Source organism: Apus apus, chromosome 17 (genome assembly GCF_020740795.1).
Source record: "Apus apus isolate bApuApu2 chromosome 17, bApuApu2.pri.cur, whole genome shotgun sequence".
In the NCBI taxonomy this organism is placed as follows: domain Eukaryota; kingdom Metazoa; phylum Chordata; class Aves; order Apodiformes; family Apodidae; genus Apus; species Apus apus.
Window position 1 is genome coordinate 6801770 of NC_067298.1, and position 24800 is coordinate 6826569.

A 24800-nucleotide genomic window follows, 5' to 3' on the forward strand; every position below is an offset into this window, starting at 1 on the left:
TTTTTGGACTCAGTTGATCAGACCTTGTTAAACAACTAATAGTTTTGCTTTGTGGCTTTCCTTAGAATGATCCTTCTAACTTCAAAAGTCCAACAAAAAACCCCACAGGAATCACTCAAAACCCAAGCTGTGAAATTATATTCTGTTCAAATTTCACAAAATAAGAAGTTGCTACCACTGCATTAGAAAACATAAACATAATACCTGCTTGTACTTCTGAGGTAGACTCCAGCCAAATGCTTGCACTCTACCATCCTCCTTCTGAACATGTGCTTTCACTTGGCGATACTGCTCTCTTTTCTGCTCTCTGCGTGAGGCTAAACTGGCTTCAGTTCTAGGGACAAATAGTTATTAAAGAATCTGTTATTTATGCTCTTTAGAATTCTCTGTGTAATGGGAGTTGCTATTAAATTCAACAGACATCAGGGGAAGTGTTGGATTACCAAAGAGATTGTTAATTTTCACACAGCAACTAAAGAACAACAGGTTTTGTGGGGGCTGTTTCTAAGGGACCTGTGAAACAGAGGCCAAAGCAGGAAGTCTATTGTCAGTATCCTTAAACAAAATGAACTTGGGTTATGTACCTCTACTAGACCCTTTAAAATTGTGAACTAAAAGGTTATATTGCCAAAAAAGAAGCACAGGAGAAAAAAAATAATTATAGGTAATTGTTAGTCTGACTCATGCTGTTCTATTTTTCCATTGAACTTAAAGTGACAGTATCTGGACAGTTATTGCTTAGCTAAAACACTTGTGTATACAAGTGCTGCCTCCTGTGCCTAAATGCACTCAAAGAGAAGCAGTGATATTTGCCAAGCACAATACCACTGCCCAGAAATGCAACCCGGAATATTCCTCCACTGCTGTGCATCTCATTCCACACTCTGTTGATTTTTATGTATCAACATTCACTTCAGGAAAACATTGTACTTCACTCAGCAGCAATGCTATGGACCTCAGAGGATTAAGAATAAACACTTGATAGAACATATCCAGTACTATAAAACCAAAAAGTCTTACTCGTCACTGAGGAATTCAAAGGCTTTAGATTTGTCACTAGGCAATTGAGATAAGGTGCTGCTTCTTTTCTTCACTGATGGAGTAATATGTGAGGTTGGAGCATTATATTTAACATTTACAGGAGGTTCTGGTTTCTTAGCTGTACTGCTAGATGAACTGAAGAGCCTGCTAAAACTAGAAGAAAAACAAAGATGAGAGTTAAGATTTGTAAAATACATGCAAATTTGACTATGCAGGCTATACAAACACTGTATGTGCTAGCCTGTTTGAGACAGTTAAACTAAGCAACTGAGCCCAACACAACAGCAGCTACTCACACTCAGCAGCTCTTAAAGCACAAACTCATGCCATTAAGAAAAATTCTTAAAAGAATTATTATCCCATTTGTTTATCAAATGTAATGGGATCTTCATCTTGAATGAACATCTACAGGGAACCAACAAAATTAGGATGCAAACATCAAACCTGGGAGGCAGTTTTATGATGCACAGACCAGTTTAAAAATCCCACCATTATATAAACTAAAACAGTTCTCAGCAAATCACAACATCAGAAGGATTATTTGAGAAAAATCTTGCTGTGAATAACAGTTATGGATTGAAAAAGTCTTGAAGTTAGGAAGGAAAATTGAACAACCAGGAAGCCACACTTTGTAGAGTAAAAGGAAGACAAAATAAACACAATCCACACGAGCTATTAATGTTTCTAGTTTTATCATAAAGAATCCAGAAAAACGTTCAGAAGAAGAGTCTTGGTGCACATTCAGCTAGAAAAAAAAGTTAGAGCACTTTGGCATTTAAGGTCACAAAGTGCACAGCCATTCACCCTGTGATGCAGCTTACGATACATTTTGTCTTCAAGAACAGCCTTACCGAGCTGACATGCTGGTAACAAGAGGAGAACAGTTAAGACACCTTCATCTGCCAAAGAATAATTAGCTAACACACAAGAATGTACCAGCTAATTGGTTAGGGTCTTTTATTTATTTTTGCCAGCGAGTTGTGTTTCAATACTTACAACTGCCAAATGCTTGATCTCTTCTTTTCCTGCATGGCTGGATTTTCTCTTGATGCTCTGCAAGAAATAAATTCCAAGTTTACTGAGTAAGCATTAATTAAAAAAGAAAAGGAAAGGAAGGGAACAGTGTGTAACTTTTATTTAAAAAAACAGGATACCACATCAAAAATATCAAAGCCCATTTCTTCCCATTGCTACTTCTCTTCTGATCTGAGCACAATATTAAAGTTCTCACTAGATAAACTGAACATTATAAACACCGTGAATCTTTATTTGCATCACAAACAACTGGTGAGTGCTTTTCAGACAGAAGAGACAAAATCTGCCCAACACTTTGTAAGAGAAACAAGTAGAAAAAATCCGCAAACTATTTCAAATTATTCTGCTTCCTGCTTTTTTTAATATCTTAAGTACTGCCTTTTACTTTATTTCTTCACCACATTAGTAAATAAATGATGAAGTGCTCATTATTGAAGCTATAGATGTATTAACAGATACAGGGCCGGATTTCTACAGGAGAAATCGCTACAGAAAAGCAAGCCAGTCTGCTTGGCAATCTGTATTTTTCCTCTCACAAAGTCAAAATGGCTCAGAACTATTAAGGATAATGGAGACAATGAAGTGCCACTGCTAGACCTGACCGGCAGGTGGCACCAAGTGACATCAGGACCGCTGGACAGTGACACGGCTGGAGGGCTTGAGGCAGAAGACTTATTTTTAAAAATCAAATCTTCCAGACAACTCAATGTTCAGGATGCAAATTAGACCAGATCACCATTTTCACTGCTTCAATTGTAAAACTGTGCATGGTTTGTTAAATAATGTTTTCTCCTGAACGACCCAAGTCCTTGCCTACGGATTATTCTCAATCTGCCGACTGGATGTTCTTCCTGTTGCAACATCTCAGCTGACAAGTGGGCCCACTGCTTTAAGGCATGTGCATGCATACACACAGTAGCTTTTCCTGCCCACCAAATTAATGCTATTTACAATTACCAAGTTTTGTAAGTGTTCCAAAATACACAGATTTCTTCAAGGGATGCTTATTTCACATCATACAAAGTAACATCTTCACTGAGGTCTCACCAAGGATGCATTTTGATGAGAAAATTGTATGCACAGAACTTTAAAACAAACTTATTCACGGGCATGCAGGGACACAAGCAGAAGGGCAATTAATGCCTCAAACTACTGACCAGATCTCCCTGCAGCTAGAAGTCAAAATCTTGTAAAATCCGTGGAGCTTTATCAAAGATTTTTAAGAGTCTTTTACCTTATCATCTCTGTCCATCGGACAGCTTCCTGAAGCTCCATCAGCCTCTCTTTATACTGGTTTCTCTCCATCAGGACCCGGGCCATTTCAACACGAGTAAAGCGCTTCCGCTGAGCAGTGGGGACATCACTCTGAGCACACAAACAGCAAACATAGGACAAAGATGCACAGTAGAGCCTTGCAGAGTCAAGCCTCTGCCTTCTGATAAGGGTCAGTGTAGGGAACAATTCCAGATTTCAATTCATCCGGGGCTTTGTAAAACTAACTTAATTTTCTCTTCCTCTCCTCCCATCGTTTGTATGCAGCATAAGCACTACTTACTAAGCAGTAAAGTTTAGTAGCACTCACTTTAACACATGGGAGCTTCTAATGTCCCATTGTGGATTGTACAAACAAAAATACACACACAGATACACCTACATCATCATCCTCTTTAGCTTTCTGTCTTGCTTCCTCTGCTTCTGCACGAGCTCTAAATACAAAATAAAAAATAGTTGTGTAAGATACCACAGTGGGATTTTTTTTCCTTTCTTTTTCACAACCATGGAATTAAACTTACTTTCTCAGCTCTTCTTCCAGTTCCTTGTTCTTCTCTTCAAGCTTTTGTTTTGCTTGTTTTACAGCCTCTAATTCACCTTGTAGTACATCCTTTTCACAGGTCAATTCATCCACCTTTGCTATCAAATCATTCTTCACTACATTCAGTGCATTTCTAGATAAACATTAAAAATACACCATTACGAGGATGACTATGGTCTTATAGCTTAGCTACAGCCTGATTTTATTCTTGAAGATCTACAAGTCTTACATAGAACGTCTGTAAAAGAGATAAACCTTTCTGAAACAGATCAAACCCTCTCTCTCCCTCCAAACCTCACACACTCAAAACACATTCACACTCCTGCATTAGAAAAAAGCACTGGCAAATCCTAAGTTTGTCTACAGGTTAAGTTCCCTGACAGTGCTCCAGTGCACTAGCTCCTGCAGTTACAACTGTGCTTCTAACAAAAAAAGGCAGGGAGCTGATCTCATGAGGACACAGCACTGCATTTTTTGTAGCCTTACAAGGAATAAAAGCAGCTTTTGCTTCTAAGGTGCCTAATTTCTAGAAGAATACCAATTAAGCTACTACGTATTTAACCAAATATACATACAAATTCAAAATACTTACACCATCACTACTATTAGAACTGAAAGCACATTTGCATTAATTCAACTTTCTATGTGTAAAGATATAAACATGGTAACAGAGCAGTACTTTTTAGATACACATTCTCACTTACTTTGTCTCCAACAGCTGAGTGTTTTCCAAAATAAGGTTTTCAACCTCACGACCCATTCCTTTCCAAAGAAAACAAACACATGAGATTAGCAGATAAAATAGATGGTTTTACCAAACTTATGTTTTGCCATTGTCTAAAACCAGCTGAATTTTAAGTATAACAAACTTGTCAGAAAACCTGTGAGCTACCTCAAGTTTCAGGACCTACCTCCTACTCCCCTCCACCTTCTGCCCAATCTGTCTGCAATTAAAGCCTAAAGGCAGCCCTAGCCAACCACAGGCTAGTCCTCCACCTATTTTACATATTTTGAAGAGCTCACAGTGCCACCAAGTCAAAAAGCAAGCATGGACTTACTGGGGAAGTATTAGTCCACAAAAAGGTTAGTTTAAAACACTCAACTGCTTTTTATACCATGTTAGGAACACAAGTTACCAGTTACAGACACAAGACATGCTGAAATATAAAGCTCAGATTGCAAAAGCCCTGAAGATTTCCCCAGAGCAAATGATACCTTACCAAAGAAATTATGGTCTTTAAAGCCCATGCATTCCATGTAGAGCAAAAACAAGAACAAGAAATATTTCATGTAAGGTGTAGTATGAGTGAAGAATAATAAAATATTTAGACTGATGAAGTAAGAGTGAATTAAAACAAAGCCATCACAAAAAATCTGAAGTGGAAAGTGGTGCGATTAGAAGCAGGATTTATGCAAAAGATGTTAAAAAAGTTAAATTGGCCACAACTATTCCTACTGGCTAGACCTCTTATAAAGTAAGTAATTTAACAAAAGCCCATCTAATGTTCTGTGAAATAATTTAGAAGCACAGTACTTGGAAGAAATGCTAAGCCATGCAGTCGAAGTTTAAAACTAATATGCTACAAGGGAAAAAAGTGAAGTTAGCTCTTCATGTAACTACTGCAATATTACTTAATTATCTGGGAAGTAATTTCTCACCCTATTGTTTTCATGCCTAAAATATTAAAATTTGCAAGGTTTTAAAAATAAACTTTCAGGCATAATTATTTTACCCCTTGCACAGTAAAATAATTACCATACTGATAATGGGAGAAATCATGCTAATTCAATATTAAGATGGCTAATGAACAAGATATCTTAATGGGGAGGGCCTTTAAAAATACTCTATGAACACAATCTTCTAAGCAACTTTAGTAACAAAAGACTTAAAAGGTATTTGGATAATAAAAACAGGTATCTAAAAATACACATGCAAGTCAAAATTCCCTCTTTTGGAATTTTTCACTGGGTTTTGGATTAAAAGTAAAGAACATTTTATAGTGAAGGAATTTAGACCAGCTGTTGTTGCTTTACCAGTAGCTAAAGAAATCCCCTACATTAGTCATCAAGAGGTTTTATTCAAGTGACTATTGCTTATTATCTGTTTTCAGTATGCACAGATAAGTGTGTAGGATCACTTCTAACAGGTTTCAGGATCCTTCATCATGCAAGAACAAAAACTAGAAAGCCAAGAGAGCAAAGGCAAAAAAAAATTAAAAAAAAATCATGTTACCAAGCAGGGAAAAAATGCAGAGAATGTATTTTATGAGAGCAGCAGCCAAGAACACCTAACTGTAGAAGCAACATATTTCAAAGAATTTTTTTTAAAAAGAAGCATACACACCAGAATATTCCCCTGGGTATGCAGCCCAAGAGAAAACAGATTAGAGAATCCCAATTAACTACTTTTACAGAACTCCAAACTAAAGTCTAATGTTCACATAGAACAGATCCAAATGCTTGAAATACACCTACTATCCTGGATGCAGATGTGGCTTTTAAGTAACACAGAGTAATCTGGACCATGGTTGTGCTCAAAGTGATATGATGATTATATAGTGAAACTTCTAGACCAACACATTCTGCATAACAAACACAGTTATAGCAATGTGTTCATTTTGCACACATGGGTGTTTCTAGCAGCAGTTTTACAGAAAATGGTAATGAAGTCAGTGACAATTTTTTGACACGTTATACTAAAAAGTGTATTATTTTTGCCCATGGAAAACAGAGCATCTATCATCAGGAAGTCCTGACAGTACTTTAATTTCTTTAAACACTTTATTACATCGTGAAGGAATGGAAGTTGTTATGTGTTAATACTCCTCCAGTATCTGTACTTTTGGATGCAGAACATGTCATTAGTTGTCCCTGTGATAACACAATGCAAGAGTTTTGGATACAGCCTGTTCCAGCAAGGATGTAGTGGTCCTCACTGCTCAGGATTGAAAGCAGCAGAGTGTCACAATAAAGACTGGAGATCAGCCCGTTACTCCTAGTCAGTAACACTATGCAGAACTGTCACCTACTTGATGTAAAATAAGTTCCTAGTGGAACACTGGACAATCAGAAATCCAGAGTGCACAAAGAACAGTTCTAAATACTACTACTAACAATCTGCAGTTCTGCATGGTCAAACAACAGAAGCAAACTGCTGATTTTCTGTATACAACCCATTCCTAAAACACACAAGAGTTGCATCTGCATTTTATACATTCCATAGTACCTGCTTTCATTATTTCAAAATGAGGCCTGAACACTGATATGGCCAAAAACATCTTATGTTGTTTATAAAAAGATCCTTCTTTTAATGATCTTTTCACTCCTCATCGACTCATATTCCCAAAACTTAACATTTTGTTCAGTTAGCACAAAGGAGCAGCAAGCTGCTTAGAGGGAAAAGAAATGCGAGTTCCCCTCTCCTGTCAATTAATGGTTTGATATTCAAATTTTGCTGCAATTTCACTTTGCTGCAATTCTCTTGCAAGTTAAATTCCACAGAGAGGGGATAAAGCCAGACCATTATAGATTAGGCATAATCTGAATTAAACTACCTCAAACTAGTTCAAGATAGAAATCTTTGTTTGAGATAAAAATCCTTGTCCCAGAGAATACACAGGGAAAACTGAAATACAGAATAGCCTAAGAAGGGTCCCCAAAAATGAAGGCTGATAACATTATATTGAAAGAAAGAACAAACACCTGCTCCTGTTTTTTGAATTCCAATGACCACCTTAGGATGATATTCAAAGGATCTTAATGCAAATGAATCCTAACAGTAAACCCAGGAAGGATAATTAAGCACTCCACTAACAAGGAAAATTCCTCTTTAAATAACCTTTCTTACCCAGTAAATCTGCACCTTCATCCACGTCTCCAATTAGGCCAGACCCAGCAGATGACAGCTCTTCAAAGAGTGACTCTGTATTACGGTCAAATGCTTTGTTCTCTATGCCTTTGGTAGGAGTGCTATTCAAGGCATTAAAACAAGACATAAAGCAGAAAGAAAACATTCCCACATTAAAGTTTTCTTTGTGTTTTTACCAGTAGCTCATTTGTTACCCACTCCCCCCAAAATAAAAAGAAGTAGTAAAATTCTAAGCAACTCTCAGTTACTTGGAGTCCTAGATTCTGTTTTCAAAGATCCAAAACTCAAGGTAGCTGCTGATGCTGAGCTGGTCAGAATTTTAATAAATTAAAGCATATCAGGTTTTGGCATGTAGAAATTCAGCCCCACAAGGACTTAGCCCAGATGCCTAAAGAACAGACAGCTCAGCCAAACAGGGAGTCATTTAATTAACAAGAGAACCAAATAGTCAGAGATCAAATTGTTCCTCTGGCCAGAAAAGGGTATTCTTTCACCCAAAAATCATATGACATGAACATTCACTACACAGGGTTATTTTTTTCTATCTCCTCACAAGAATGAAACACACAGACCACAAATTGTTCAGGGCTTGCCTAAAAAAATCAGGAACTCCTGTCACTACTAAAACACCACTTGTTTATTTTTTATGGGGGTTTACATATTTTAAAAGAAACAAAATCCTTCACAAACAAAAACCTGCAAGGAAGCAAACTCAGGCTACAGCATTCTGTCAACACTGGGCTTCCACCATCAGAATCTGATCAAGAAATGCTGTAACATTTACAAAGTGAGTCATAAATCCAGACTTCTAAAGACATGGGGTAAAAACACCACAGCCCAGCTTGGAAAATGCTAGTACCCTTAAAGCTTGATCTATGGACACAAGGCCTTCTGGTATAGACCCTTTGCTTGAAATCTGAGATGCATATTTAGGCCTTCGTAAGTCTGCTCTAATATGAAATACCCTGAATATTCATCAGGTATAGCAACAGAATGAAGAACTGCTGTTACACCTAAAACCTCCTGAAGAATTTGGGGAAATTAGATCAAAGAAGCAGGAGACTCACTGTGTAATATATTATCTCAGTCTGGTAAAATTTCTGAACAAGTCACAAACCCAGTACCTTCTAAAACTGGTCTTTCTACTCAAATCACAACACACAACTTACCTGGAACCCTTATATCCACTGAGATCTTTATCCATATCCAACTCTGGAGTTGACTCAATGATTGCCTGAACTTCAGATTTTTCTTCATTTTCATTTCCACCTAGGGAAAAGCAAGTGGCATGTCATCATAAAACAAGAATCTCTGGGATGTATGACATTATCTACATCTAGCTGTTATTAGCCAACCACTAAGTTTGTAGACTTCTCTTCAAAGACTTATCAAGGTAACTCAATTAGAGGACCCATGGATTTTTATACTCTAGTGCAAACATTGGAATTTCTAAGTCTGTCCTGAATGTAACTGAAGTTATCCTATGGTACTTATTTCCCACTATTTCTGCACTCAAAAAGCCAAGCAGATGTCTGACATCTCATGACTTCTTATGTCTAGATGAGTGCCACTCCTGCTGTTCATAAGGAAATGTCATAAATTATTCTGATTCTAGAAAAATAAGGATTAAAGCCACCAATAAAAACCAGACTTCTATCTCTCACCAATATTCTGTACTCGTAAAAATCCTGAGTAAAAATACTTGCCTCCTTTGTGGCACAATTGACTCCTAACAGATTAAATATGATTTCAATAGTAATTGTACACTAAAAAGTTAAAAGCAGCTCACCAGTGGACACATTTCTTGTCTCTTGAGCTACTTGTACTTCAATATTCTTGCCTACGTCCAGCTTCTCATTGGGCATGTCTGAGTCCTTGGCAAGCCCTTCAACATCTTCCTTTTGAGGAGTTTCAGCAGGCAGTACATGTGCATCTGAAGCAGCTGTGGAAGCTGGAGTAGTAGATTTTGAGCCTGCTTGGCTAACATCAGAGAGCTCATCCTAGAATTGAATGTTATGATTTAGAAAATGAAGGCAAATTTAAAGATTATTAGAAGAGTCAGGCCTATAAACTACACTACAAACACCAAAATGTCGGTGTTTTACTGAAGAATATGCAAATACAAAGAAACAGGAATGGAAAGAATAGATTTTTAAGCCAAATTCTAGACCATGGCTGTTTCAATTCTGTTAAGGACTGAAGCTACATAAAACATGCCCCTATTTTTAATACTAATGTTTTATCTCAGTTGATAATTATAATAGAAAAGCACCCTAAAGTTATGGCTAATCTCCCAGACAACAGGCAGCATTCCCATATAAATAACCCTTTGAGCTGCACAATGAGCTGCTGAATCTTCCCAAAGCTGTTCTAAAATTTTTAATTGCTCAAAATACACATGGTATTTTCAAACATCTTCTTAAAAAGTAGACACTGAAGCACTGATGCAGAATATGCATTTAACTGATACAGAAGTGTAGTATTTACAAGCATTTCACTCCAACTGTTTTTAGGCACTTTCCAGTCTGAACTGTAAGCTCTGGATGACACTGGGAATGAGACACTGAACTGCAGTGAGTACTTGTCTGCTTAGATTTCAGATCAACTATGGAACACCAGTAAACAGCTCCTTCTGAAAAGCTGATTCCTGGCACAGTTTACATCCCAGTGACACTGTATCAAGAACCAGATGTGCAGCCACCCATTACTACAGGAATCCAGAGCTCACAAAAACAGGGAATAAAACCTCAACAGAGCTGCTGGCTCTGTTCAAATGTTACTACATCTTTGTATGCCAAAAGCATCCACCAACTGCTGCAGCACAGACTGATCACTGACTTTCACACACAAAGCTCAAGAGAAACAGCTTGAAAGAGCAAGAGAGTCGTCTTTTCCTTAAAGCAAATTCAAATAATCTCATCTATTTTACATTTCTGACTTGATTATCTTGCTATTTTATTTTTTTTTTTAGCTAACTCTTGGAATCTATACTGATTAAATTACAGTGAATGTTTGTTCTAGAACTAATGAAAATGAAATGCAATTTCATTCAGTGACAATTAATTGATCAAAATATCTCAAAGCCTAAGCATTTCAAAAGTCAGTGCTGTGTCACTTAGCAAATTTGCTTTTTTGGCAATGTTGCCAAAAGCCTTCTTCTAAAAAAAGAAAGGTAAGTTTAAAAATTAGATTATTATATCTGAAGAATGAGTAGCCCATATATAATGCTTTGCAGAAATAAGCAGAAGAGAGTGAATGGCACATTTTAGATCCAAGCTCCTGTTGGTGCTTTGACACATTTACAATGAACCATTACAGGCACTTTCCTTATTTCTGTATGACCTCTAGGCAATAAAAACCCAAAAGTCTGGGTTCTAATTATGTCTGGATAGTTTTTTTTAACTCTTATCAGTATAATATTGCCCTGCCAGTTACTGAGTTCACTTAGGAGGCAATTCCCCTCAGCAGAAACAGTATATCTGTAGTCTTCCAAAAAAACACCATTGACACAGACTCAGGGAGACTTTACACATCCTGGAGTTCTTCACCCCATGGAGCCCTTCTCCTGCTGTGCTGGTCCTGACTGCCAGCTTCATCACACTCCAACATCACTCCTCCCTTTTTCTCTTTCTGCAGCTTGTTCTGTGCAAACCTCTCACTAGTGGAACACAGAACAATTGCAGGAATTACAGCCAAGCTACATGTAAGGGAAATTATCATCACAGGCTAATTTAGGAAAGTTAGTCATTCCCAGCTCTGTGGTATACTGACACTATACGTCTGATAGTAGGTAGAGTACTGAGTATTGCCTGTGTAGTAACCGAAGATTTCCTTCAAAAAGGATATTAAACTAGCAGACCTGTTTACACTGTCTAGTTACATATCTAATGTGTAAAGAACAAGGGACTGACCTTGGGGAAAAGGTCTTTACTCTTGCGAATAAGAGGAGAACTAGCCTGCAGTATCACCCATTCGGAAAATGTAACCCCCAACTCTGCTTCTCCCAGTAAATAAGTTTCCTCAGGTTTCAGGTGAGTAAGCAATATACTTGGCTTACGCAAACATGATTTAGGGTTTTCCTTCCTTCCTTCAATTTGCCTTTTCTCCTCACTAAGGATCTTTAACTTCTTTATGGGAGTTTCTCCTAACAAACAAGGCAGCCAAGCTGAGCACCCACCTTTAGGCTTGTGTGGGAGCGTGGCTGGCTTAGCTCAGGGAATTTCCAGTGCTCTGAGGCAGGCGTTTCCCCAGCTTCCCTCTGAGCCTCAGGTGTAAGTATTGCATCTCCTGCGGGCAACGGGAAGATGCCCAGTGATATTGGACGCTCCTTTCTGCTTGAAAGAGAGAGACAGGTTTCATCAGTCAGTTCAGATGTCACACCATTTGTTTTCCTGTACGCCCCTGCGATCAGCAGGGAAGTGGTAAAATCAGGGGTTCAAACATCCATACATTATGCTCTATTAAATATACAATGCAGCATACACAGCTTGTATTACAGCTCCTAACAATTACTCATCTCACATTTTTTAATTGCAAATAGTCTCTCATGGCTTTAGGCAGCTGTTATTGATTGCACCAAAGCTAACCTACAGTAAACAAGTCTCACAAAAGTGGAGCACGCACAGGAGTATAAGATTAAAATGTTTCCTTAGTTCTGATTAAATTACAGTCTTCAGCAACCACTCCTAAAAAATAGCACTTTGAGCTTTTTTTTCTTTGCAAGATACAGTACCACATAACTTCTACAACAGCCAACTACTACTGGGAATGTTAACTGAAGCGTTTGGGAATGTTGTGAACAATCAGCCTGAAGTCCAACTCCTCTCAAAATTTATGGTATTTTTCTTATGAATATCACAAGAATTACATGGATTTGTGTAACTGGGGGAAAAAAAGGCACCAAGGAATCACTGCTGTTAAAATTAGCCCAGTCAAACATTGCATAGTTTTAACTAAGAGCAGTACAACTCTACTGCTCCCTAAACCTACACAAAAGCTGGTGCCAGTAAGGTGACTGACTTCATTCCAACTCTTCACTATCTCTGCTGTCTTTATTACATCTCTGTGGCAAACCATGTTTGGAAGTGCCAAAGCTTCATATGAAAAAAAAATAATAAAATCCCCAAGTCAATCTTGCTGTCAAGTAGTGCGATCAGCGAACAAAAAGATGAAGTCTTCCTGCTAGCAAGAGACAAAACCAATGTGTAGAACACAATGCATAGGACGTTGCAGCCAGCCCTGAAAAGGAAAATTATCAGCCAGGCATAGAACTGAGATAAAGCAAAGTATTTGTTCAGTCAGAACAATGAAATAGAGAAAAAAAACTACTGTAATCAACTAGCACAACTTTAAGTATACTAAAGACAGAAGGTAAGTATGCACAAGTAATGGCAGAAAACGTTTATTTTGAGAAAGCACTGCTTGTAGGTACTGCTGCAGAGACCAGGCAGACCAACTATTATAGAGACCCCACAGTTTAGCATTATAAAAAAAGTCAAATCACAACCACATATACTTTTCTTTTACAAGGCTTTTCACAAATTCAACACAACCTAGGCAGACTTCTGAGCAGAAGTAGTATCTGCATGTAAGTCATATGCAAAAAAAATAGGAAAGGGAATGTTGAAAAGCAAAAGCAATAGCTAAGCACTTTTATAAATTGTTTGGGGTTGTTTGATTTTGGTTTTGTTTACTTAGAAGAAAAGGTAATCAAGAAGGGATTGCATTTAGCAATTAAGCAGTAACTCTTTCTAGTAAATTTTATATCACCAAAGAAACCAATGTTCAAATAGTAAACAATTTTACTTCGCATAAGCCTTTCCAGTACAGGTGTACAAAGATGCTTCCTGCCACAAAAATCTTTGCAAATAATTCTCACATTGCATGTATTTTGGTCTTTCACCAATATTATGCCAAGTTACATTGTTAATGTAAGAAGAGGCAACAAAGCAAGTAAAACAAAATCAGTCAGGGTTACAAATTAAAAAGCATCAGATACTGTGTCAGCATCTGCAAACTGTATTCAAAAGTCTTCCCTGAAAAACAGCCACAGAACTAAACAGAATTTATACCAACAATTCCCACTATTGTAACAGGTTCTGCTTTTCCTTAGATTTCCCACAACCCTGATGTGTGGAGGGAACAAAAGACACCCCACAGAAGCTTACATTATGTTAAAAGACAGACTAAAACCATTTCATTGGTTAAGAAGTCCAGCAACAAAAAAAAAAAAAGATAAAAGCTGCCCTTCAGAGGAAAAGCAAGGGGTGATAAAGGCTGCATTGTGCAGGGCCCTTTGCCTTGGAAACTGCCTCCTGGAGCAGCGGTTCAGAGCAGACAAATTTGCTTACTTGCAGGACATGCCACAAAGCTTATCTTCTTTGCAGTCTTCAGAGAATTTCAACAAAATGGGTACCAAAGAAAAATTCTAAACTGACATTTGCTTTTTCACAGAATAGTTCTGACTACGTTTTATAATGAAGCCATTTTGATGTGCTAAAACACAGTTCAGGTGCATTGCCAGACAAGACAATGAACGAAGGTTGAAAAGGGTGCTTATTTTGGAAAGGAAGGCTATTCTAGGCATGTCTGCATTAAGAGAAATTATCTTAATAGGCTGAAGCAATTTCAACTTGTTTCACTGGCTGCTGACTGGAAAGCAAAAAATCCCTTCTACTCCTCCAAGGTCCAAGAAATACCTGAAAATACAACAGTAAGCACAGGGCAGACACGTGTTTTAAAACCCTGAACTAATATTCTGAAATGAGGTATTGAAGCATTCAATGGAACCTTTAGGATAAGCAACCAGATGCTTTGTTTTACAATCCTACCAGTATTTAACAATACAAACAGTTGTTCTTCTATTAGATTCCTTCATCTTTTATTTTTATCTTTTTTTAAAATGAATAAGACTAAAGAACTGAGTTCCAATTCCTGAAATTACTAGGGGAGGGAAAAAGCATAGCTTCCTCAAATCCCTCAAATATTAAATCTTATCCATTAAATATTCTCCAGAGGAGCAAAAGCACATTATAAAAAAAAAACCAACCCAACAACAAACAACCCAATTTCTTAAACCCTCTGAAAATGTCATAGAAGTTACTGAACATGAAATTCAGTATTTTGCTTTGTTTCTTTAGAGTTGGGGGATATTACATTTGGGTTTCTTCCCCCCCTTGTAAAAAAGCACAGCCTCACCAACCAGATCAGTCTATAGAAAGTTACAATTTAAATTTGTTTTATTTCTTCATATTTCAATATTCATAGACTTTTATTATCCATTACTGATAACTGATATTTTTTAATCTATTTATATCTATTGATTGGCTTTAGACATTTGGAACAACCCTCCAGGGTTCAGAGACCCGTGTGAAAAGCATAACACCACAGCACTGTATTAAGAAAAAGTCAGAGTTTTTCCAGAGAACACTATTTTGAATAAAGTTTACTATTAAATTTACAATCACAGCTAAAATATGTCAAGTTGTCTGGTCAGAAAGCTACATTTTACAACTTTTTCCAGCTGTTTTCTGTGTGTAATGAAAACAATGTGTCAAGATTATTTTTTGTTACAATATTGCAAGGCATGGCTGCTACTGCTCCATGCAAGTAGGACACACAGAACATAACTTGAGTGGGGGGACACAGACTTGGCAGCTTGCCATACAACTACAGAAAAAGAGAGGATAACATTTGGCTGAACAATAGTGAATAGGCTGCAAGAGCTCTAAATAATGAAACGTTTTTTTCTCCCCACCAACCAATAACCAAGTTTGTTTGTTTGTTTTAATAATGTAATCGACTAATTACTGTGTTTTTGAGCAGATCTAAGTTAACTGATCTTACAGAACTCTTAATTAAAAAAGAAAGTGCAATTTAATCATAGGAGGCCCCAGACAGCATACATTCATGGCTACACAAGATCAGCCAAGTACCTGACAATACACTGAACATAAGCTTTAGCTACAGCATTTTCATCACAGCTTTTCTTGCAACTTACAATAAACGAGTGCAACAGCTTTCCCAAAAAACCCAGATAAACTGACCTTGTACTTGCTTAAATAAAAGGCAACGAAATTTAAAGAGCATTTTAAATTTAGATGATTTACATTCCTAATTTATCCTTGCTCTTTCTGTTTGAAAAGAGAAAGCATAGAAAAAGAAAGAGCACACGAAGCCAAGGTTCAGTAGGTCAGAGTACCTGAGTATCCTTGGGAGGTTCTGCGTCAGAGCTGGCACACCAGTAGAAATAGAAAAGTGCACAAGCAGCAAAACAGAGAGAGACACCAAGATCGCCGAGTTAATGACCACCGCCCCGCCAACGAAGCCAAACACAAATAGCAGCATGCATCCAGGATTCATGGCTCTGTGCTGGCATGGTGAAACGCTGGAACCAAGAAGGCTACAGAGGGGCCGAGGGTGTATCTTTGTAGGCAATGTCTGTCATTCAGCCGCTGCCACAAAAACAATGCCATCAGCAGCAGCTTTCCACTCTTCTGCAGCAGCTCCAGAGCAATGACATCACCGCTCTCCTCCCCCTCGCGCCGGAGCCGCCGCGCTCCTCGCAGCATCTATGCAGCAACGCAGAGACACAGCCAGCCTGGAGTTACTCTCCCCTCCTTCCACGCAGAGTTCATAGGCTAGAAAGCTTCTAAATCAGCATAATATATTCCCGTCGAGCCCTCAGAACAAATGGACGCCTTGGTACACACCTTCATCGGCCTGTACACAGAGCCAGGGCAAGAGACTGACTGTTTTGGGACAGGTGCTGACATTTTCCCTGCCTACACAAACGCAAACGCTCAAAAAAGCTGAAATTGTTTGAGGCTACTGCACAAAGTACATCTCAACATTTAGCAGCACAAAAGCAAAAGCCTCTTTCTACTGATTTCTACACTATTCTCTTACTGCATTCCAATCATACAACAAATCTTTCTGATTCAGCCGAACTGTTGTTGTAGGATTAAAGAACAAAGTCTTGCAAACACAAATGAATGGATTATTTTTTTCTTTCATTTCAGGGTGAGAGCATAATAAATAGCTTACCTAATTCTACTGTGTGTTGTGGATTCTAGCTGATCGCCCCCTGTTAGCTGATGAAGTTTAGTTCTTTCCAAGTGCTCCATGTAATTGTGAATCATCTGTTTAAAAATGACAAAAGAAACAGCAAGGAATATTTAATAGCATTTACTTTTACTACAACTGCTTAATTCTCGGCCAATACAATATAATCTTCCCTGTAATGATACAAATAGCAAAAGCATTCAGAAACACTAAAGAAATAGATAAAGGAAGAAGCAAAATTAGTGTGTAAAACCACAAACCAGAAGAGAAGCCCACAGTAAATAAAAGAATTGGAAAACTTGTGCATTCATGCACAAGAAACATCCTAAGGGCACACAAAGTGCATATGATATTACAAACAACAGTTTTGAACTGAAGTGCCACATTCAAATGCATTTAACAGGCTGTTTAGGACCTCTGTGTCTGACAGCTATTACAATTTACTCCATGACATTTCACTATAGCCTAACTGCAAAGAACTGGAAAGGTCAGACAATATGCACCTCAAATATTAAACAATGAATTCACAGACTAAGAATCAGATTATTGCCATAGACAGAAACACAAAGTCAGCATCTCTTCTCTTTGTAATTCAAACATCCAAATAAATTTAAGCTTACTTATAGAGAATACAGAAAGCTTTGGGTTTAAATTATCTAGACTGACATCTCATATAAAGGACCGTGTGCCTGTGGATTTTTAGCACTCAAGAGCAGCTTTGTTCCTTGCCCTTTCTTTCCAGAGAGACAGTTACAGACCAACATACTAACTCCTGCAGTCATGACTTATTTAATGAACCCTGATACAAACAGGCCAAAGGCTGATGTTGCTGGGATGTAACTGATCCAGGAGATCAGTTACATGCGAAGAAGTAACAGGTAACATTGCATCACTCCAAAAGGTCAATTTGGACTCATGTCTTTGAAATGAAAAATAGGAAGCCCTGAAGAGAAGCCTACATGACGTTTGGTATTTTTAGCACTCCTGCACTCACATTCAAAGATGAACAGGGCACTTGGAACAGGAAAAAAAGAAAGAAGGAAATCACAGGTGTACTGCAGAAGGATTCAGCACACTTTTTTCCTGAGACATATTTAGGTCACATCTCATTAGGCTTCCTCTAGAAAAAAAACCCCAACCTATTCTGTGAAACTGTAATTTCTTCCACTATTCTAGAAATGGCATACACATGTTTTTAGAATAGTGTTACTAACAGGAATTTGTACAACCAATATTACAAAACCTTTTATTTTGGGGGCAGCTGCATACATTAGGACTGAATTCAGCAGGACCTGGAAACCTACATCTGTGTTACTTCCAAGTCAGGGCTCGTGTGTCCGAGGCTGGTGAGTCTGACCTTCACATGCTACCAACTCCAGCTCATACCAGCCTCTCCACAAACACCACTTGCCAGCATTAGCTAGATATTAATATCTCTCAGTCTGAGATTTTTTTGGTACAGTGAACTGGCTTAAAACAGCCCAATTTATGTATACTCTACACATCAGTAACTTACATGGTAAATACTGGTAACAGATCCTGGTTTTCCCACCATTCACCTGAACTAATGTAATTCAGAAAAAAAAAACAAACACCCAACTTGTTATTTTTAGAGAAACATTATATAATGTACTTTGACTGCTGTCACAAGCTTACAAAATTTATCCTCCAAAGGGACATAAAGAGCATTTTATGAGGACTATCACATTTACTTTCTGAATTTTTTTCATGCTTGCTCATATCCAGAAGCAATTAAAATAATTGAAAAGCTCCACCTTCAACCATCCACATTTCTTGGTTTTTCTGTTTCTACCAAGCAACCAAAATTAGGTGTTCGAATGGTTCCTGTGCATAGTTTTACAAGACAAGTTTATTATAATCCAAATTAATTTAGAAATTCCAGGAAAAAAAACAACACAACTCTGAAATGCACATTAGACCATTCTGTATTCTATTCATGTGCTCTCTCATCATGGGAGGGAGATACTGCTGAACAGAAGCTGACCTGCCTGCAAACACTTCCATTTGCAGCACATAGATTTGCTTCTTGAAGCAAAATTTTAATCAGAATATGTGGTGCTTTTTGGTTAGTGAACAGAAGCTGGGTAACTAGTCACTTTCCAGGGAGCAGCTAAGGCATGGGAAAAAAATAGCAGGGCCAGTAAACCCCACATAACTTCCACGTTTTACAAAGTACATGGTTTAACCTACTTTCCTCCCTCCCTTCAGCCTATTCTTTTTACTGAAATCTCATCATATTTATTACTGACACAGACAGCCTAGAGGGCAGGTCAATTTAAAGGACTATGTACTTTAGAATTGTTCTGCAGATGAAAATTATGTTGAAAATAAGCAAATCTCTAGGTCCCATATTCAGCATAAAGTGTGTAAGCTCTAGGAAGACAAAAATAAGATGAAAAACCAAACATGTGCATCATGTGCAGTGTTGTATGGAAGTTTCTCCATTGGCTATACATGCCTCTGGTGTCCCAACAATCACAAAAACAGTGGTACCACCACAAAGTCCACACTCTGTCTCAATCCAGGGTCCCAAAGTTAAAAGTTGACAACACGGGAACATTGTCAAAAAGGAGCAAAGTTTCTCACTCTCCTTCCCTACCCATGGGACAGGGGGACTACACAGCTGGTGCTGTTAAGTCATGAGACAGTAGAAATCAGTTAAAAGTTTCAAATTATAAATTAAATACTGTAGCTTATAGGGAAGCTGGCTCACTGTAACTGCTCATCTGCAATAAAATTTTGAAGACTCCATCCAAAACCTCTGGGAGTTAAACAGATGACCTCCAGAGATCTCTTCAATCTAAATTACTTTGAGTTTCAGTAAAGACTTTTTTCTATCACGATGGCACTTCAAGGATAATGAATTAATGCACTAAAATTCTCAGCATTCAAAGTCCGATTAAAAAGTTTTGCTAAAGTTTTGAGATTACTCAGCTAGCCAGAGGGAAAAAAAAAACTACAAACAGTTTAAAAATAGACTTTAAAGGATTTAATTGCTCTCTACACATCACAATTATTACTGAAGTTACCATGAAGGACAGATGATACATAAAGAACTGCATCTACTCCCCTTCTCTTCGGTAAGAGCTGCAATCAATATTTAATCATCCATAACCTTTTACTACTGACAGCTTGCCTTACTGCCCCAAAGTCCCCAAGTATTTTATATCACCAGTTGTTCCAAGCAAAGATACTGACCACTTCAGCATTGTTCTGATTAAATAATTGTTCAATTACCATTAGCTAAGGGGATTAAAGATATACTCAGAACTTGAAAGAATTATCCCATTTCAAAATTCATGTGTTACCTCATTTTAGGGCACACGTCTAAAAACTGACTAGAACAAGCTTTTGAAGACATTACAGCAAGAACATTGAAGTCATGCCCTTTGAATGCAAGTGACAGCAATGCCACATCTTTCCACCTCAAAAAATACTCAGATTGGTTTCCTCATACAGCACGTGACAAGTTCTACAACTGTACAAAGTGTTATAGGTTTTTCTACAACTTATGCTTCAGCATTCAGTGCAAACCAATGACCATCCTGTCACTAGTGTCTATTCCTACCCTTACAAATACAGCCATTCCCAATGTATACAGGCTTGATCCTTTCCTTGTAACAAACAAATGTGTATACATCATGTTGTGGTTATTGTTACCTGCACCTTTTGCTTAACCAGGTTGAGAGCATCTCCTTTACACCTTCCTCTCTCTTTCACTCCTCCTTCCTTTTTGTGTCAATGCTTTAACTCCCCCAGGACAGGGTTTAATAATTCTTATGCTGTCAGACCAGGCTGTGTGCTACAGCCCTCACTGTTCATCCTGCAGATCCAATCAGGCTGAGTACAAGTGGCTCCTCCCTTTGGGAATGTGCAATCAACTGTGTATATATAGATCTTTCTGTGTCCCACATAATTTAGATGTATTAAGGTAACAGACATTTCTAGAATCTCCTTGATTCAGTACAAAAGTCCTAAACATACTTCCATGTAACTACGTTTTACCTTTAAGGATTTGTGATGAGCCTGTCACCTAAGTAAAAGCATTATTCCCACTGGTGAGTCTGATGGATCTTTATCCACATGTAAGATGATGTTGCTGGCAGCTACATTAGTACAGAAGGATGTTAAATCCAGGCTTTATACATCAAGCTGTTAAAGCTTAGCATAAGGCCTTAGAAAAACCACTTGCTTGAATAGTTATCTCAAGTCTCATCTGGAAAACTCTACAACTGGTATCCATGCTTAGCCACAACTGTAACTAGACCTCTCCACTTAGCCTTCTCATCCTGTTTCCCTACAGACAGACTTGCTGGGCATATCTGTTTATACAAATGAACCTGACAAAGTCCATTCCCAATGCCAGAGACAGGCTCACTGTTCTGTCACATTGTATCAGCGCAAAACACAGAGAAACTTCAATGGCCCAATTATGCTTCATTAAACCAAGCCCATATTCTGTGTGTCAGAGAAAGAGATATTGAACCATCTTAGCCTTGTGTTTCCCCAAGAACAAAAATAGTCACTTCCTTTAAACAAAGTTTTCATTTGGAAATCTATGCAGATTTCTGTGCAGAAATCTGTGCCTCAGGTTAGTCAACTCTCCAGTAGATGCAGTAGTACTGTTTTGCCTCAAGTTTCCCAACTGAGTAATACACATGAAACAGCCCTCAGCACAGCCTTTACAAAGCCACTGCCATAGTTATGAACTGTGCCCCATTAACAATGCAGAGAAAGTGAGACAGACTACCTCCTACTCAGGTGGTTTGCTCTGAAAGAGTCACTAGTAGCAGTGCATCATCTCTGTGAGAAAGCACCAGGAGGTATGTATAGAAGTCAGGACTGCTTTTATATAGGCACTACAACAAGTAAGTGTTCTATGAAATAGCACAGTATTTGAGACTCAAGATTCTAGCACCCTGTCCTTGTGGCTGTATAATGACTTCCTGTATCTAGTCTTAAGAGCCAGAGAAAGATGGGAATGAGACTTGGCATAGTTAAGCTCTATAAATTCAAATGCACAAACTCAAGCATGCTGCTTTACTGCTCATCTGTTCTGCACACTGAAATAGAGAAAGACCAGCACAAGATCAAAATGCTGAAAGCTGAAGACAGACAAGGGACCAGAGGATGTTAAATACACAGGGGATCACAACATGTATTTAAGAACATGTTCAGGCTGCATTCATACATTCTCTTCACTACCTGCTATAAAAGCCCAGCTAAATTCCACCTTCCAATCTGCCAACTCAACTGCTCAGGTTATCATACCTAATCCATTTAAAAATCAAGCTAGTTAGCTCAAGCACAGATTTACCAAAGGAGGAAGCTTAACAGGATATATTTCACTCACACTCATTAGCTCATCTCCCACTCTACAGAGAATAGCAAGAAAAAGAGAAGCTAATTTAACAGAAGGGTGAAGAAGGCTAAAGTCTTTTCCCAGAGCTTTAACAAATCAAGGCAGCCCTGCTGTCTCTGCTGCTGCAAAGACACCTTGTTGCTAGGGCAGGCTGGTGCCCTGGAGCTGCAATGCAGAGCCCTGTCTCTGGCAGGCTGAGCTCCAAGAAGCACTCACACAACACACTGCAGGTGAGGGATTCAGTTCTCCTCCAACTTCCCATTGCTTAATCAGTTTCAGTAAGTCTTGGTCCATGTTGACTGAAACTGTTTAGGTGAAATTCCCCCAAGTTACTGAGCCAGCCAGCTGGATGGGCAGTGATCTCCAGCAAAGATACCAGGCAGGTTGAGTTAGTGCTGAAAGACAACATGGTTACAGAGCCTCAGCAAAGTCAAGAGTTGGAAGAGAATGACATCCAAGTCTGAAATCCTAAGCTGTGAATTAAAGAATAAGAGGTGGAATGGAGAGAAGAAAACAAAGGCAGAAGAGAGAAAAATAGCTAGAAATTAAGACTGCAGAAAATGCAGTCAAGTCACATCTTTAACAGGACATCTGTCAAAGTAATCACTGTCAACACCTTAGAGCTAAGAAAGATAAGTATCTTCCTGATGCTCTGTTCATTATTTGGTCAATTGGATGAAAAACAATTCATAGGTAAAGACAATAGTGAAGCTGATTTAGAAGAAAAAACACACTCCCTCCTAGAAAAACAGGAAAGTACAAAAGGTCTCAGAAACAAGTATTGGGATACTTATCACAAGTATTGTGATAAGTATTTAAGCCAATAAACTTGATAACTAAATGCTTAAAGTAGGTTGGATATTTGCCAAATACCTTGCCTTAAAAACTACTACACAGTCATAAACCACTAGGATTTTTTGGGACAAAGGGAAGCAGGAAATCATAAAGCAGGAAGATGGGCACTATTATCAGACAGTCATTTTCAGTTCCCAAAGATTTCAGTCCCTGCATCTTAAACACACACCAGGTTCCAGCATTAAAAGGCTGACTTGAGACAGCCTATGACTGAGTGGCATCAGGAAGTTCATACTCTGTAAGATTCACAATGGTCTCAAATTGTGCTTAAAAATGTCCTTGCAAATGAAGATAAGGAGTATCTATTTAACTTCCTGGGGTTAGTCACACAGATGTTCAAAAGCTCCCAACCTTTTACAAACAATCACACTCCTGGTAGCTATTCTTTGCCCTTATTCCCCAGCCCAGAGCTGAGCTTTTGCAACCCATAAACCTACTACCCTATCAAGTCTCCATGTCCTATCTGGAATATACTGTTGTATTTCAGCACCTGCCAGCTGATGGCCTGAGAATTTTGGGTACCTCTAATAAAGTGTACACATACTTGCCTCCATAAGACAGATCAAAATCTTCATGGACAAAACCAGAAATAACCTAAGGTAAAATTCTTTTGGTTTAGAAGCTATATATCATAATGGGAGACAGCTGGGAAAAAAATGCTTAGACTGGGAAACAAAGAAAGGAGGTAAACATGCTGAAAGAAAGGGGCACAGAAAACATGAGACCTGATTTTAGGAGCATGTAAGTATGAATATACCATGTTGCATTAGAACTTGTTCCCTTATGAAGAAAGGACTTAGTCACCTCAGTAGCAATAAAGCCCAAGGAAACACCTCTCCCTACACCAGAGAAAGTGAATTTAAGAGTTAAAAGCATTTAATAAATTGGAATCAAACCAGCAGAGGTTGTTGTCCATTTTGGAGCAAAACCTACGTAAAAAGATATTCAGAACATTTCATTAGCATTTAATTGAATTAATGGTGCCCAATACATTTACTTATCTTGAACTCTGCAAAAGAGGATTCAGTAGAAACCTGTGCCATTTTTATTGTGACAGTACCAGTGGGTTCCAACCAAAACAAACCAAAGCTCTGCAAGCACACAGTACTCTGAAGTACTTCCAATTCAAAAGGATGTAAAACTTAAGTAGGCAGCACTGTTTTGTCACTTCTCCTTTTACTTAAAATTTCCAGTTTTCACCAGATGCAGCATCCTAAAGCAACTTTTTAGTAACAAACATGATCTTCAATACATTTCAATTTCAGTAAATACATACATATTTTTATTTAAGAGCTGCATAAGTCTTGTCACACAATACTAATGAGATACATGCTGGTTGTTATTCCAAGCCACTTCCAGCTGTTGTCAGTATAACATACTCATCTTAAGATGGCTAAAGAAGTATGAAAGGTAACCAAATCCAACATCTGTATTGGCTTTCCCTTTCCACACAACTGGTCTTTTGAATTAGGGACAGTCAGCACTGCATTCCCCTCTTTGTTAGTGATGCTCTATAAACAGCTGACCTTTCAAACAAAGGCAAAGCAATCAGAATAAGAAGAACCAGGTTCTGGGATTTCAGATTAGAGTTATTCAGAGAATCTTGTGTTTTCCTCACTGAAATATGCTAGTTAGTCAATAAACACACCTGGATGGGAAAGACAACCTGCTACTAAAAATCAAAGCACTGCAAGCCCCCTTATTTCCTAGAACCAGCTTTAGAAGTGTGGCTCTTCTTTATC

General features: G+C 38.2%; 1 protein-coding gene across 7 annotated transcripts in view; it reads right to left on the bottom strand.

Moving 5' to 3' along the window:
* SPAG9 (sperm associated antigen 9) overlaps positions 1 to 24800 on the bottom strand; it is a 61451-nt gene that overhangs the window by 18255 nt on the left and 18396 nt on the right. For 3 of the 7 annotated variants that reach the window (XM_051634625.1, XM_051634627.1, XM_051634629.1), the window contains exons 4-15: positions 16803 to 16897; positions 11935 to 12091; positions 9547 to 9757; positions 8927 to 9026; positions 7737 to 7858; positions 4594 to 4651; positions 3870 to 4022; positions 3731 to 3782; positions 3311 to 3441; positions 2038 to 2094; positions 1021 to 1194; positions 205 to 334 (exon numbers count right to left, since the gene is read on the bottom strand). In XM_051634625.1, coding sequence (XP_051490585.1) covers positions 205 to 334; positions 1021 to 1194; positions 2038 to 2094; positions 3311 to 3441; positions 3731 to 3782; positions 3870 to 4022; positions 4594 to 4651; positions 7737 to 7858; positions 8927 to 9026; positions 9547 to 9757; positions 11935 to 12091; positions 16803 to 16897 — 1440 coding nt within the window. Of the gene's footprint in view, positions 1 to 204; positions 335 to 1020; positions 1195 to 2037; positions 2095 to 3310; positions 3442 to 3730; positions 3783 to 3869; positions 4023 to 4593; positions 4652 to 7736; positions 7859 to 8926; positions 9027 to 9546; positions 9758 to 11934; positions 12092 to 15957; positions 16351 to 16802; positions 16898 to 24800 lie in introns of those variants that run through there. The other 4 variants (XM_051634628.1, XM_051634626.1, XM_051634630.1 and 1 more) reach the window with 3 other exon arrangements.